The following is a 16,095-nucleotide window of genomic DNA, read 5'->3' on the forward strand; positions in this document are numbered from 1 at the left end:
ATAACTAAATTAAACTCAAAATCACTGGATATGCAAAAGATTCATGAAATCTGGATATCTGAATAATTTGCCATTGAACACAGGACAACTTAGGCAATGGTCAACTAATTCTAATTAAAGGTTCTTCTTTTTTTTCTGAACAGCACTAAAATAAATTCAAGACCAAACAAGACCTGACAAATTCTTAAGTCTGTTTTGTGTGGTTATGGCTGTAAAGCCTGAGGTGTATCACTAACACTTGGCAACATAAAGTTAGTTGGGCTACAGGTTTAATTTGTTCTACCTGTTTTCTTATTGACTTCAATGGTAAGTCTATAATCCACCTATGAAATGGATTAATTTGAAATATGTGTTAATGAGGAGCAGTTTTAGTGAGTCTCAAATATCTTCTGCTGGCACTTATCCTTTTGATCTCTCTCCCATATAACCTTCACAGGCAATGCCCTAATGAGTTCATTCCTTATAATTCATTTATACGTCTTGAAGACTTTATTCTTCCAGCTAATTTTTCTGATATGATAAATGGTTAGGGGATTTTGCAGTATATCTGGCACTGTGTACTACCTCATAGTTAGGGATAATTACAATGAATTTCCCACCTATACAGATTTCCCCATTTGATATACTTTGAAGAAAGATATTATGTATGTATTACTGGGTGGTTTAACTTCATTTCCATAATTATTCTTTTCTATGATTTTTGAATGCCTTTTGTTTGGTAGGCTGTAAACTATATATGAGATTTTCCCCTTCACTCCAGTAGGACAACGTGTGCAAGATACACTTGGTTGGACTATAAATCTTTAGTAGAGAGATTTTGATCTTTCTGAAAATTATTTATGCTGCCCATAAGCAGGATGAAAACATAAGCGATCACTGAACATTAATAGCAACCGGCAGCAGGCTCACTTTCCCATAGGCTTTTTCAAGTCATAATAAATTAATAATATTTCCAGTTTTTTCAGCTTTTGCTTGGATTTAGTTATCTGGATTCCTGTATCTTATGGGCTGATACTTAAGGTAATCCAGACTCAATAGCTTTGGATCCCCTCTGGACTGTGAAAGACATTCTTGCTAAATACTATGTCCATAGTTCAAGGATGGATTTTAACCTGCCTGGTTATAATTTATTGAGTTCTATATCTTACCCTGACTAAGTGTGAATTAATTTATAATAGATTATGTAGGCTGGGGAATTACTACTGCATTATAAGACTTCACAACTTGTTGGCCCACTACTAATACTGCATTTTACTTTGTGTTAAGTAGTATGGATGTTTCAAAAGGTAATACTCAGAATTTAGACCATGCATTTAGCATGCTTGTATAGAACATTTTTCTATGTGAAGAAAGGGTAAACTTAAGAAAATGCAGTTGCTTTGATAACAACACAATTCCACAGAAATTTGTTTTAAATTCATTTTCTAAGGTGCCTGTAGTAGAAACACACTTTGCCAAAACTGTTAAGGATGAGAATCGGTTTAAAATCCAATACAAATTCTGTTTCATTCGGTGCAATATCTCCATTAAATCTAATTAATATTCAGGGACAAAAAACAAGATTTCTCTTTTGTTCTCTTTGTGAGCTGTTCTGGTAAACAGGCACGTGTATACTTTTGTGTCCTCTTTTTTTGTGTCCAGTAATCCACTGGACTGATTACTATATTGTCATATCTTTATAATTTAGGACTACCTATGGCTCTCAGGTTAAAGGAAGTGAATGAAAGATTGCAAGTCTTTTAAAGCAATGACCTGATAGTTATTTTGCATCACTTTGTGATCACTTTGTTAAATATACTGTTATCCACAAAAAATGTATATATGTACTGAAGAATCAGTTGAATAAATGCAATACATAAACCAAAAAATTGCTCATCTACATTTTTTCCCTAGCCTTCTGTTTTGTTCCTTCTTAGCAAAACCAGGAAGAGAGATATTTCTGTTCTTTCAAAAAATTAATGGGCTAATATATTGACAGCCCTGATTTTTGACTTAGGAATGTACAAATCATAATTTTAAGTGTAGCCAAAGAAAAATGAAGTCGACATGTCACCCATGGTAAATGAGTGTGTAATGGGTAATTATTCACAGTAGTGCTGCAGAAGGTATCTGTAGGATATTGTATAGCGGTTACTATGAAGATCTCATAAAGGATGGAGATAAGAGGCATTAAGCCTGCAGATCAAAAATAATTGAATAACAATAAAAAGAGCTTGTCTGGCTCATCTTAGTTATATTTTAAATGTTTTTTATATATATTGGATTTACAGTGATTGAAAACACTCCACTTCTTTTATGTGGCTGAATAATTAAGACTGATGATGTTAGTCTGGGTCCATAGACTTAAAAGATAGAGAAACACATTGTTAAATCTATGATAGGCTTGCAGTATTGAATTTGATTTGTCATTGAAGTCTCTGAAAGTGTTGTAAATTACATAGACTGCCATCATAAGGTGTTCACAGGAGCTGTTCAATATTGAAAGTAAACATAGGTCTGCTTTGCTGTCTGTCATTCTTCAAGCTGAGAATAAAACAAATCTCTGGAATAGCTTTGGTGATTATAAAGTAGGAAATATGCCAGTAGAATAAACCTGATTAACTAATTTTGTACTAAATCCTAAACTGACAAACAGCATGATGCAGAATCGTAAGCACAAGTTGCAAGTATTATCCTATGCTGTTTAGAAAAGCACAAATACTCAATAAATCATGGAGTTGATTATTGTACTCATTCATCTGTGGATTGCTGGTGCGCTAGCAATGCAGTTCAATATTGAAAGTTTGTTATTGTTTAGACCACATTGTAAAATCGATTGATTAATCATGTGCAGCATGGTTTATTATTTCATCTAATATTTGTGCTCTGAATAGTAGGATACTGCAGCCATGTATTGTAACACACATTTTAGATCACATACTTTATGGTTTTCATCTAGGAAAAAGTAATAATAAAAAGCTGAGAAGGGTCATAAAAACCTTATTCATGTCATTCTAAAAAGATTATTATAACATCATTATTTTACTAACATTACCTGCTTTAACAAATTTCAGATGAAGCATTGGCAAAATTTGTGACTGAATTTACAGTTACAAAAAAAGCCATTTTCCCAGGGGACTTTGATGTTCTTTGCACTTTATTATTTTAAGTCATCTAAACCAAGAATCAATCTGACTTAAATTTTTGCCTTTATTATTCTGGCTGCTCCAAGCTTTTATATGAAGGGTTCTTGAGTCAGTGATAGCTGAGTATCTAGAATTTAGTTCAGTTGTCTAGACACAGCCATCTAGTACCATTTTAAATGCAAAACATACACACAAACCTTGCAGATGTGACACAGGAATTGCAGGACACCCGTGCCCTTCTGGACAGGCAGATAAACGTCATCTACCATTGAAAATGGTTTCAAACACTCTTAAGCAACTAAATAAAGACTCTATGGTACTTTCTTTGCATTCCTTGTTCCTTCCAATAAAAATGAGACATAATGTACAGTAGGATATTTAGAGCTGCAATTTAGCATGTCCATGCATATGTGCCTCCATGTGAGCTAGGTGTCCAAACTGCTGGAGATCTCATCCCTGGCTCAGTCGCCTTATAGTGGGCATCTTGATCAAGCTGATGTGCCCTATCTGTTGTGTTTCATCTGCTACTCCAGTAGGACATGAGTCTCTCATACACATGTGCAGATCTACAAACATGGGATGCCGTACAAGTTTCTCAGGTACAATTTGGCATGAGGTGCTGAGGTTCAGAAAAGTCACAGAGCCGGTGGTGATGCAGCCACCTGTGGTCTCCAGAGTTACTCAGCTGGCACTTCTGCATGTCAACTCATGGGATAAACTGAAGAGGCTTTGCTGTATTGAATAGGTCTCCACTTGGTGGGAGCCTAGCTCCATGCAGGGTCCTGACTTTAGGAGCCTGATTTTTGAAACAAATCAAACACTTTGCTGAATTACTATGATATTTGACATGTATTTCATTATAGTGAAATTCACTTTAGGAGAGATGCACTTATATATGTGCCATAGTAATGAAAAAAAAAGACAAATGGAGTGCACTTTCCTACTCCTTACTATGGGAATTCAACGCTTCTTTTCTTACATGAGTGTTAGAGGAATGGAAAAGAGAGAGGTAGGAAAGTCAGTCTTAAATGAAATACGAAACTAAGGGTTAATATATAATAGATAGCAGAGGAGTGGAGGTAATGACTGATTTATAAGCATGTATCTCATTTTTATTGGAGAAAACAAAGAATGCATAGAAAGTATAAGCAGATTAGTTTAATGAATTTTCTGTGATCATTCTACAAAACGTGCAATTTGAAACCCACTGAGGTCAGTGAGAATCATTTTGCTGATGTGAACAAGCTTTTTATCAGAATATAAGGCATTTATTCTTACACATAGATATATATTAAAGATGTGATAGCCAGTCTTGGTTTTTATATTAAAATTGTTCTGAATTTTCTACTATTCCTTTCAGTCTGTTAAGTCCTTCTTAACATCAGACTTGAGATTGCTTCAGTAATTGCCTGACATAGTTTGACACTAACTGATTCTGCCTGTTTTTAACATCACTGTTTGGACAATATTAACTGTACTTCATGCTTTTCCTCACTTTATTTCTATAGGGTCCCATTAAAAATAAATGTGAAAAAATAAATGCATGAAAACTCGTAAAGCTTGAATGAATAAAAGTAAGTTACTGAGTCATAGCCATCCAGTGGATAAAATGGGTTAATACTTGTAATATGAGTTTCTATGTATTTTTATTCTCAACCTTAAGGTAAGTTTCCAGTTGATCTCTATATTGCTCCTTTGCTTTCCCTGAATTGCAAGTTTCTCAGGCAGAGCTAGGAAATTCTTCAGTGCGAACATTCTTCTTCTGTTTTGAAAACCAGCATTTGTCCTTATCTGCAAATCATAGATCAAGTCAGGAGAGAATACTTCTCCAGGATACTTCAACTGTTTTATTAAAAACTACTCAGTGTACTTAAGGATTGCCACCTAACACATGAAATGAAATGTACGTTTATCCATTCAGGCTTTAGTGGTTATGCAGATCTTGAGGCTGAGAGAGGGTGTATCCATCACAGTGCCCGAGGAGAGCAAATCTGCATGTTGCAGCACTTTGCTTGACCATAGCAATTTCCAGACCAAACAACATTGTTTAAAAGCACGTTTTCATGTGTGTTTGGTACATCTCCTTCCTTTGGAAGACAAGACAAAACTGTTTGGTCTTTCAAAAGTTAAGTTTTAATGGAATGGAAGAGTTGTTCAAATTGTTCAAAGTTACTTTTGCCTACCCGTTTAGGATGGTAAGAGGAATCACTTGAAGTGGAGTGACTGAGAGCATTTAACTTTCTATTGCAACTTGCAGAATGAGTCATGAGTTGAGAGCGCCAATGTATGTATATACATAGACAGGTACAGTAGGGCTTTGTTGTATTTTCTAACTTAATAACTCAGCTTTAGTTGGTTTCCTTTTATATTTTTTTATACTGTTTAATATATCCTGCCGAGAAAACATATGGATTATTAATTTTGTTGCAACATTACTTGTAAGGTGTTTGCCTATGTACAAAAGACAGTTGTCACGATTTGTGAGAAGTTTGTCTCTTCATAAATTCTAATGCAAAAATGCATTTGGGATAAACGTAAGATGCCCTGATGTAATTGTTTTAAGTTCTTACTCTAATTTCTTATTTTTTAAAATTTTAAAATAATGATTTTTTTTTCTTACAGAAACCTTTGAAATGCTTATCAGACTGGCTGAGAATTACACAAGCACACTTTTCTGCAACAGATATAGAAACATGGCTGCTGAGGCTACTACACATGTTCAGGAGTTTTTCACAGATGTTGGACTCTTCCTGTTTGGCACAGACGTTAGCACAGAGGAATTTGTCGACAGGTTTTTTGACACCCTGTTCCCAGTAGTCTACAACCATGTGATTAACCGTGGTCTGACTGACATTTCACTTGAATATGCGGAGTGCCTCCGAATGCTGAGAAGGGACATCAGACCCTTTGGTAACATTCCCAAAAAGGCCGTAGGACAAATGGGAAGATCACTGTTATCCAGCCGGACTTTCTTGCAGGCTCTGAATTTGGGGATTGAAGTGATCAATACAACAGATCATCTGCATTTCTCTAAAGACTGCAGCAGAGCTTTGCTGAGAATGCAGTACTGTCCCCATTGCCAAGGGCTGACTTTAAGTAAGCCCTGTATGGGCTACTGCCTCAACGTCATCCGAGGCTGCTTAGCTAACATGGCAGAAGTTGATCTTCATTGGCGGGGATATATTCAGTCCCTGGAGGAGCTCTCAAGTGCAATGAGTGGAACATATGACATTGAGCAAGTGCTTCTAAACTTTCACTCACTTGTTAATGACGCTCTCATACAGGCTCGTATCAATGGGCCAGAATTATCTGAGCAGGTAAGAAGCTGGTTTTATTCACATTTGGTGCAACGTGACACTAAAAAATGTAACACTGATAACTGTGACTAGTTTGGCCATTTCTACAGTGATAATCACATCTATATCTGAGTTCAGCTTTATTTGACAACGCATTTTTCCAGCACTGCCAATTTTTCTTACAATCATGCACATGGCCTGCTTATTTCCCATATTCTGTTTACAAGTTTAACATCAAGTGGAGGTTCAACATTTTGGCAGCATTTACACTAAAGGCTTTTCAAAACAAAAAGAATTCTTGTGTGGAATTTATCTTTTCCCATTTCGCATGAAACCACAGCTTTTTTCAAAATTGTGCTGAGTGAAAATTTTTGTTGCATAATCCAATGTAAACTTCTATTCCTTCACGTATTTTATTTAGAAGTTAACATTTTCAGTAGATGCACTGAATAGCTCTAGGTTTAACTTTACAACTGCATCTGTTAAGTTCTGCCGAACAAAGGTGAACAATGGAATGTGTCATTAAGTTTGGAAGCCTAAAATATTAACGAGAGGAAAGTAAATTATCTGGTGAAAAGCTAATTCCACAAATATTTTATAAAAACAGAATAATAACCTGACATTTGTATAAATGAGTGTTAAATCTCAGCAATAATATTTGTTTGCAGATTGTAAACTTGTTATATGACATACTGAGAATAATTTCTAGGAGCACAAAAAATGTTTTTCATGAACATAAGAAAACAGTTTAATCGCTTCATTGTTCTCTTGTATGCACATAACAATAAATTTAAACAATCCTTTTAGATACCAGTGGCCTGTCTTAAGGAAGCTATGACTTCGCATATGTTATTTACATAATTTTGAGGTTTCAGATAAAGTAGCACAGTTCATTTGTAACATGAACTACATTCTTCCTTACATCCACTGAAAAGAAAAAGCAAATTATGTGAGAGCTATGTTATCTGTGAATGCATGAAGTGAAGAATTTTAAGATACTGTTTGGGTAAATACATGTTATTTAGCTACACATTAGAAAGAACGTATATCTGCAAATTTATGAAGGCTATGTAAGTAGCAAAATTTTAATTCTTCATCTGTTATATTTAATCCACAGCACATTCTGTAATTGTATTTTTCTCTGTATTCTTACATGTAGACTTCACTGACAGTGACGTATTCTGTGTTTAGTACTGGATTGGAGATCTTGGTCTGAGGACATGTCTTTAGTTTTACAGCATAGATGGGTCTAAACAGGGTGTCTGGGTATCAGGGTGGTGTGGCATCAGCTGAGGTGCAGTGATACTTCTAGGACTACCACAGCCTGCCTCTTTACGTGACTAGCTGAAGGTGAAGCAGCATCTTCTGCTAAGCAGCTGATATGATCTCTGACAGTAAACAACTTGACCTAATATAATAAATAGAGGATTCTTCATTTCTAACTAAGACCTACAGTCTCTTAAAATGGGTTCTTCGTCCTGCTTGTGGTCTGTGAGTAACAGGGAAATTCCCCATTTCTATGAATTTCCCATTTTATCTGCTTTATACCAGTCAGCTACATCAGCCAGAATCTCCTGCTGCTGAACTTCCTTGAGAAAAACTGTGATTTTTTAAAAGGTTTTTTCACAAACATTTTGGCTCAAAAGTGGCTCACTGGTGTCTGTCTAATTCCTAATATGTTTCAGAGCTACAGTTGACTTTTAGGGATATTCCCTGTTCCTCCTCAGATTTTTGGGGGGATCTTTTTTGCCTACAATTTTCAGGAACAATCTAGAATAAGAAAGTAAAGGCTCAAGGAAAGGAATTTTGTTTCCTGTTTCATCCTGGGTCATTTAGTTTGAAAAGTTTTAGACTTGGATTTTCAGCAGTGAGCCGTCATTGGCCCAGACTTAAAAATCTCTCAGCACACTCATGTTTTCAGAATGAAAGTTTTTACTCTCCAAAATAGTATGTATCACTCAATTTTAGTAAAAAATTAAATGGGTGAAGTGCCCTCTACCCAGTGTTTTGGCGTAATGAAAATTTCAGACTGATCCAAACCAAAATGCTTTATTTTGATATTCCTGAAAACTCTATGCCTTCTTTCGCCCATTCCCTCATATGATGTAAAGAATACTAATATTCCTTATGTAATGATATTTTGTGCCATTGTGTCTGTTTGAAGATCAAGTGTTTACTTCTGTTGTGTTAAGATCTTATAAAGAATCACTTCCAAACTTTAAAAACTAAATGTTTAATTTTTCACTCAATCTGCATCAGACCTATGCATTTAGACTTATCTTTCACTTAATCTCTATGTTATAATTGACCAGTCCTTTCTGTCTTTGATCTTTAATTTTGTCAAATAAGAGTATGATGCGTTGATCCCTTGAAACATGGTCATCTAGTCAGTCAGTTCTGATTTGCTGAGTATGGCTTAAGTATATTTCGTATTTGCCCATATATTAGGTATCAAGACCTAATTCTGACATGAAATAAATACAGTCTTTCAGCTTTAAGAGACAGAGGACTTGAATTCTGTTGAAATTGGCTCATTAATATTTATTTATTTTATCTTCAGAATGACTCATGAACTGTTTCAAATTTTGATAAGCAATTAATGCATCAGTGATTCTAATAGACGTAGAAAAGATGATTATGAGGTAGCAAATAATGGCTTGCTTAGGCATGCAGCAGTCTTGGCAGTTTTAAAAGTGAATTTCATCACAGTAAGTACTTTTATGAGTTTTAGAGAAGCAGAAATAGAAAGAAAAATCTTTAAATGTTTGGAAGTATGATATATACATATGCAAAGGTTAATATGAGGATCAACAGAGTATCTTGCTTAGTGATACATCTATTTATACAGCTCTTTATCTAATCATCTGTATGTTTGTGTAAATAACCATATGTAAAGGATTTTTTCTAACAAGTTGCATGGATAACTATAGTTAAATACAATGTATATTCATACTTTAAGCTCTGTGTGATGTGGAAAGAGCACTAATGCCTATACACTGTGGCTTCCTTTTACAAAACTCTTTTTTCCAGTAATTTACAACTTGTCCCCTTTTCTGCTTGGGTCAGCAGACCAGTGCCATGCTGTCTCCAGCTGGAATTTCTTTTTCCTTTTGTTCTTCCTGTTTTGAATTCAGAACCTTTAATTGCTGCCTCCCACAGCTCCACTGACTGACAAATAGGTGTGGCACCTGTTCATCATCTCTATACCTGGACATTATTCTATGCTATTCTGCAGAATCTAGTGGAGATGTGTGGGTTGTGCAACTATTCACATACTTATTTATATATGTTCACATATCTATATTGACATATATTTAATGACAGTTCTGTTCTGTGTTCCTATAGTCTATGTATGTCCATTTATGTACTATTTATGCTCATACTGGACTCTGTGCTTTTTAGCTGTAGGAGTTGGAGCAGAAATTTTTTAGCAGAATTCTGTATGTATGCTCATGAAGATTTAATGGAGGCTTAAGAGAGCTGCATCACACAAAACAAGAACAGTATTCATTCATAAGATAATCTGAAAAAGATGATATGTAGTTCTTAAGAACTGGATAATGGGGAAAGATGCTGCTTATTGCTTCGAAGGACCTTACAGATTCATCCTGTGCTGCTTTGTGCTCAGCCTGAGTTGCCACGTGCCTGTCTCTGAGCTTGCATACAGCCAGGGAAATCCCCACCAAGGGCAACTGTGCAGGCTAATGGATGTACAAGTATTTTGTAACACATTTAAGACTTATTTAAGGAAAAACAAACAAACAAGCAACCTACGGAAACTTGTTTACAAGTTCTAATAAATGGTTTCCTGTTACCTCCATACCCTTATGCTAGCCGCTGTCAATGTTAAGACAGAAGGACAAAGAGAGATCTGAGCAAGATTTACAAAGTGCTGGTGTGGATGGGGCGTACTGTCCTCAGCGTAAGAATGTGTTTCTGTTCCCTTTATGCATGGGGTAGTGGCACAGCGCCATGCCATGGAAGGGCAAGTGCCTGTGTCACTCACAGTGTGTTTCAACGGCATCTTAAGCCAGTCTCACCCTGAGTTGCCCAAGTCCTGCTGTGGCACTGTCCTCCGCTGTGTGTTTCCATCCCTTTCTCTGTGTGCACACTGCCTCAGCAGCTATAGGTCAAGCTGGTTGAGGAAGCTGCCTGTAAGAGAGAGTCTTTCTTAGCCGTGGTTTTGTTTTGGTGTGTGAAGACTTGTGCTGTCACACGTTGGATAACGCAGCACCTGAGAGGTCCATCAGAGTGGAACAAACAAGACCTGAGAGAAAGTGAAATGGGTCCAACGCAAGAGCTGAAGGAAAAGGGGATAGGAACAGGAGGGAAGAGAAAGAGAAAAGTCACAAGGCTTTATAATTAAATCTTTCCCCCAAACTTTACATTAAACTATTGTTCTTGATTCCTAAAAGATCAATGGTGTTTGGTATTAATATTGAATCAAAGAGATGAAAAGGAATACTGATTAGTTGTTCATTGTGTATTCTGGGCACTGATGATTCGGGGATCTGGAGGAAAATGAAGTATGTGTCCATGATATTAAAAGCTATATATGCATATAAAAATGTGGGAATAAGAAACACAACAGAAAAAATTAAAATCATGCAAATTCTGGCGTTTCCTAATTTTGGAAGTGAGGAATTTGTACTATAGGTTTGGTAAAATTCTTGTACATATTTTTGTATTTAATATAAGCCTACAAAATTTTGGAATAGGATTCACTATGTTCTAACTGATGATGACTTTCACTGAATCAGTTTTCCAAACAGTTGGAGATAATGAAAATGTCAAATTTCTGGAAGTTCTTAAGTCCTTTCAGTGGTCTTCATCTAATCCTGAAAGAAGATCTAAGTTACATGTCTTCTACAAAATATGCATAATTATATTGTACTAAAAGAGTCTTGTCCTGGTCTTTTTTAAATCTGTTAATATTAGAAAAAAAGCAAGATCTTTCTTGTAGAATGCTAGCAGGAAGAAGAATTTAATAGACTGTATTTAGAGCTTTATTTTCTTATTTTTTTTATTTAAATGACTAGCTATAAACATTTAAACAGTCAGAACTGCTGTAATATAGTGATGTTTTAAATATAATATTCCCATGAAGAGACATATTCACAAACATTATAAATAGAATATTTGTGAGTTTTTTCCTGTTCCTTCTAAGATCTGTTTTATGTATCTACTTTTTATTTGGGTCTCTCTAGCAAAAAGTCACACAACCTTATTCCATGCCATTCCAGAAAATGAAGTGCTGTAGAAGTGCCCTAAAACAATTAATTTTTTTAGATTTAAAAAAAGAATGGAAAGAAGGTGATGAAAAACATCTTCTGATAATCCCTAATACATACAAAGCATACACCTGCAAACTATAGTATAATTGCAGTTTTTATTTTTGGAAGGGAGTAAGCTTGATTGTCAACAAAAGACCAGATTAACAGCATTTCTAATTGCAGGAAGTGCTGTGCCTGGATATTTGGTAACTTTCATAGCTTTAAAAGTTAAGACACTTAAAGAGATGCAAGAGAGAAATACAACAGCTTTATGCCTACTACTTCATAGCTACTGCATTTTGATTGCTTTCTTAGGGTGCATTAGTCAATCACATGAAGTGAGTTCACAAACTCTTTGAACTTATATTAAAAAATAATTAATTTTGTCATTATTTTACAAAAATTTTAATGCTAGAAAATGCTTATTATAAACCTTTTATATAAATCAGGTCATGATAGAGATCTAAAATCCATCACTTAAAGTTGTAGCTATCACAAGGAGTGATACTCAGCACATCTGAAATGGACTTCCATCTCTATTCTACATGCATATAAAAATACACTGTACAATGTTAACAAAAAATTGTTATTGACTTGATAACAATCAGAGATATGATTAAACTATTTTTCTGTAAGGGAAATATTAGGCTGTAATTCCAAGCATTATTTATAATGTCCACTCCTGATTTTGCTTGAAAAACTTACAAGTTATCCATCTAATAAAATCTGAGGAAAACAGAAGAATTAAAGAAAAAAATAAGCATTTCCATTAAAATTGAAAATTCAGGAAAAGCAAGTAAAGAGGGAAAATAAGAAACATTTCTCCTAAAACAATTTGGTCTGTCTGAACAGCAATGTCATATGAATGTCTTCTAATGTTATTTCCATGTGTTTCAGTGCACCCAGCAGTATGTACACAGAAGGGACACATTCATTATCAAAATTAGTGACTATTTTACCCCTAGCTTATCTTTTTTGCCTCATTAGTGGAGGAACCTTTCATCATTCTTTGATCTTGAGGAATACTGTATATCCTTTAGCAAAATGGGTAAGGGCTTTAACCTTAATTTTTCTTCTTTAGATTTTGTTTTCTTCCTTTATAGTCTTAGCATTATTCACATGATTCCTACTTTTGGATTTTTAAACTTTAAAAAAGAAATAATGTACGTTTACGCTTGCCATCTTAATTTTCTCATGTCTTTAACTTAAAATGAGATAAGAAATGTACCATTTGGAAGTGTTGCATTCAATATTTTGTTATTTTTTAAATAAATATTAAAACAATATTTCACAAATGGGGAGGTTCAGCCTTGATATTAGGAAACACTTCTTTACTGACCGTGTGGTCAAACACTGGAACTAACTTCCTAGAGACGTGGTTGACATCCGAAGCCTGTCAGTGTTTAAGAAGCATTTGACAATGCTCTTAACAACACGCTTTAAGTTTTCTTCAGCCCTGAAGTGGTCAGGCAATTGGACTAGATGATCATTGTAGGTCCCTTCCAACTGAAATATTCTATTCTATTCTATTCTATTCTATTCTATTCTATTCTATTCTATTCTATTCTATTCTATTCTATTCTATTTGGTTCGGTTCGGTTTTAAATGCTTTTATGAAATGGCATCAACTGAAAATCAAAACCCTGGTTAAAAAGCAACAAAAGTTCTACACATAAGAAGAATTAATTATGTGAAAACAATTTCAAAGCCTAATTTACTGTATATACTAGAGTAAAACTAGTAATTGTTCTAGAATAACCTAATCACTTATTATTTTACAAATTAAGCAGATTACACAGCATTGTATAATTTATGACTGCTTTGGTTTATTATCTGTATTGTTTATATTTAAACTGCGCCGTAAATTTCTCTATTGCAAATATCCTAGATATACTTTATCTGATTGGAAATAGGTGAATTTAGACAAATATCTAGCTGGCTCTTCCAAATACCTGACTGCATTTGCCTGTGATTTATCTGCTGCTGTGTAGACAACTTTTTCCAACATTTGTACAACGCAGAGACATGCAGATAGCGTCATTCTGAGGGAGTTCTCCAATGCTGCAGCAAAAGAAAAGCAGCTTGAGGGTAGGGACAACTTTCAAGGCTCCAGGGGCACTTGGCCGCAGCAGAAAAGAGAAGCACTGGCAGTGCTGCACGCAGGGTCTTGTGCGTCCCAGTACGGACAGCTGACCTAGCTCTGCTAGCTCCTTCCCAAACTTTGGTCCTGTTGCCACTAGCAGTCAGGAGAGCAGCAGGGAGACAGGATGATTAACAGTGCCCTTACTTTTGGCATCAAACAGCCAAACCACTCCGTGTATATGTAAGTACATATGTATGCCCGTGCAGTGTGTATGGTGGATTACTGGCTTGCAGTTTCTCACTGCGAAAGGAGGATTATCTCTGAAGTAAGATGCAGAAGGATGGGGAGAAAAGGAGTGTGAGTAAGAGTGAGGGAAGTGGATTGGGGTCCTGGGTAAGATGTGCAGGTCCCACAGACTCCATCAACTCTCTCCTCTTTACAGACTTAGGTTACAACAGCAGCACAGGAGCGGCAGCACTGCCAGGTTTCACTGTCAACAGCAACCCGTAGCTTATCAAGAGTGCAGTGCACATTGCAGGTGGGCTAAGTTGTAGCTGTTTTTAAGCACGTCATTGTCATCAACTAGGGAGAATCCGTCACTGTCAAGAAGTCTCTGTCAGCGTAGGGGAGGGCAGGAAGGCCGGGCAATTGGTAGCAGGAGGTCAGCAGGGTACCCAGCACCAGAATCGTACTGCTTACATGGGGGGATGATGTAGACACTTCTGATTTTCAGAGAAGAGCCCTCACCAAGGACAGACCACAATCTCCATGGGAAGAGACCACATGTGATCTGAAAGATACAGTAGCTCAGATGTGTTGCATCTTCTTCTTTGGCTATTCCTCTCACTTTTGAGATTATATGTAATACAAACTACTTCTTCACTTGGCTTTTGATCTGTCTCTCTACCTGTGCTGTATCCTTTTTAAAAGGAAACAACTTTCTGGTTGTTTTCGTGCCTTGTTTCCATGGCAAAGTGTGTGATGCTGTTCTCTTGTCATCCAGCATATCTGCTCTTGATTAGCTTTGTGCTGCTGCTTCCAGGGCTCTGCTACAGGAGCTCTTAGGACTGCAAGGGACAAATGTCCTTGTTGAGCCTGTTGCTGTTCACCCTTTCTTATTCATTCTGCCTGGGCTGTTTTCACATTCTTTCTCTCCTTGCTGGAAACAAGTGTTCAGAATGCTGTAGCCACTGAAGAGGTCATTAACACTTTCCAGAGCATTTTTCAGGGCACTGCCAGACTGATGCAGCCAGTGTCATTATGTTTTCTGGTTGTCAAAAGCCTTCATTTTTATGGTGATGGGGGGGGCAAGGACATAATTTAATTTTTCAATGGGTAAAGAGGGTGAAAAATCTCAGCTGGAGGGAATGGATGGAGTCTCCTATGGGAAGACTTTCTTTAAAAATAGGGGGAAAACATGAGAGGACTTGTGGATAAAGGACACTTGATCCTGCTGATAGTAGTCAAGATAAGTGTGCTGCCTGTCAATCTTTTCTTGCTTCAAATGTTGATTTGGAAGTGACACACATGATGGGGGAATTATAACCACCCTGATATCTGCTAGAAGGACAACATAGCAGTGAACGAGCAATCTAGGAGATTTCTGGAGTGCATTGGAGGCAACTTCCTGGCATAGGTGCTAACAAGGAAAGGTGCTCCGCTGGACCTGATACGTAGAATCATAGGATGGTTTGGGTTGGAAGGGACCTTTACAGGTCATCTAGTCCAACCCCCCTGCCATAAGCAGGGACATCTTCAACTAGACCGCGTTGCTCAGAACACCATCCAACCTGGCCTGGAATGTTTCCAGGGATGAAACATCTGCCACCTCTCTGGGCAACCTGTGCCAGTGTTTCACCACCCTTGTGAAAAATTTCTTCCTTCTATCTAGTCTAAAACTACCCTCTTTTAGTTTAAAACCATTACCTCTTTCCTATCGCAATAGGCACTCCTAAACAAACTTGATACTTACAAACATGGAAGAATATGTCAGGGATGTGAAAGTCAGGAGCAGCCTTGAGATGGTAAGAGTTCAATGTCCTAAGAGGAGAAAGCAGTGCAAAAAAGAGGACCACAATCCTGGATTTCAGGAAAACAGACTTCGATGTCTTCAGAGATCTGATTGTAGGAATCCCATGGAGTATGGCCATGCAGAGTAGAGGGATCCAGGAGAGCTGGTTGATATTCAAGGATCACCTTCTCCAAGCTCAAGAAAGCTCTATCCTGACAAGTCGGAAATCAAGCAAAGGCATCAAGAGTTCTGCCCGGTATAAGCAAAGAGCTCTTGACTAAACTTATAAAAAAGGAGTGTTTAAGAG

The 16,095-nt window shown here is 36.6% G+C and overlaps 1 protein-coding gene across 1 annotated transcript in view; it reads left to right on the top strand.

Annotated features, from left to right (window-relative positions):
- Nucleotides 1-2,046: 2,046 nt before the first annotated feature.
- Nucleotides 2,047-16,095, top strand: part of GPC5 (glypican 5) — a gene marked incomplete at its 3' end in the record, with an annotated part of 34,170 nt that continues 20,121 nt past the window's right edge. Inside the window, exons 1-2 of the mRNA XM_010281882.1 lie at nucleotides 2,047-2,077; nucleotides 5,748-6,442. Of these exons, the coding sequence (XP_010280184.1) occupies nucleotides 2,047-2,077; nucleotides 5,748-6,442 (726 nt within the window). The remainder of the gene's footprint in view (nucleotides 2,078-5,747; nucleotides 6,443-16,095) is intronic.

The sequence above is a fragment of the Phaethon lepturus genome, unplaced genomic scaffold (genome assembly GCF_000687285.1).
Source record: "Phaethon lepturus isolate BGI_N335 unplaced genomic scaffold, ASM68728v1 scaffold9762, whole genome shotgun sequence".
NCBI classification, from domain to species: domain Eukaryota; kingdom Metazoa; phylum Chordata; class Aves; order Phaethontiformes; family Phaethontidae; genus Phaethon; species Phaethon lepturus.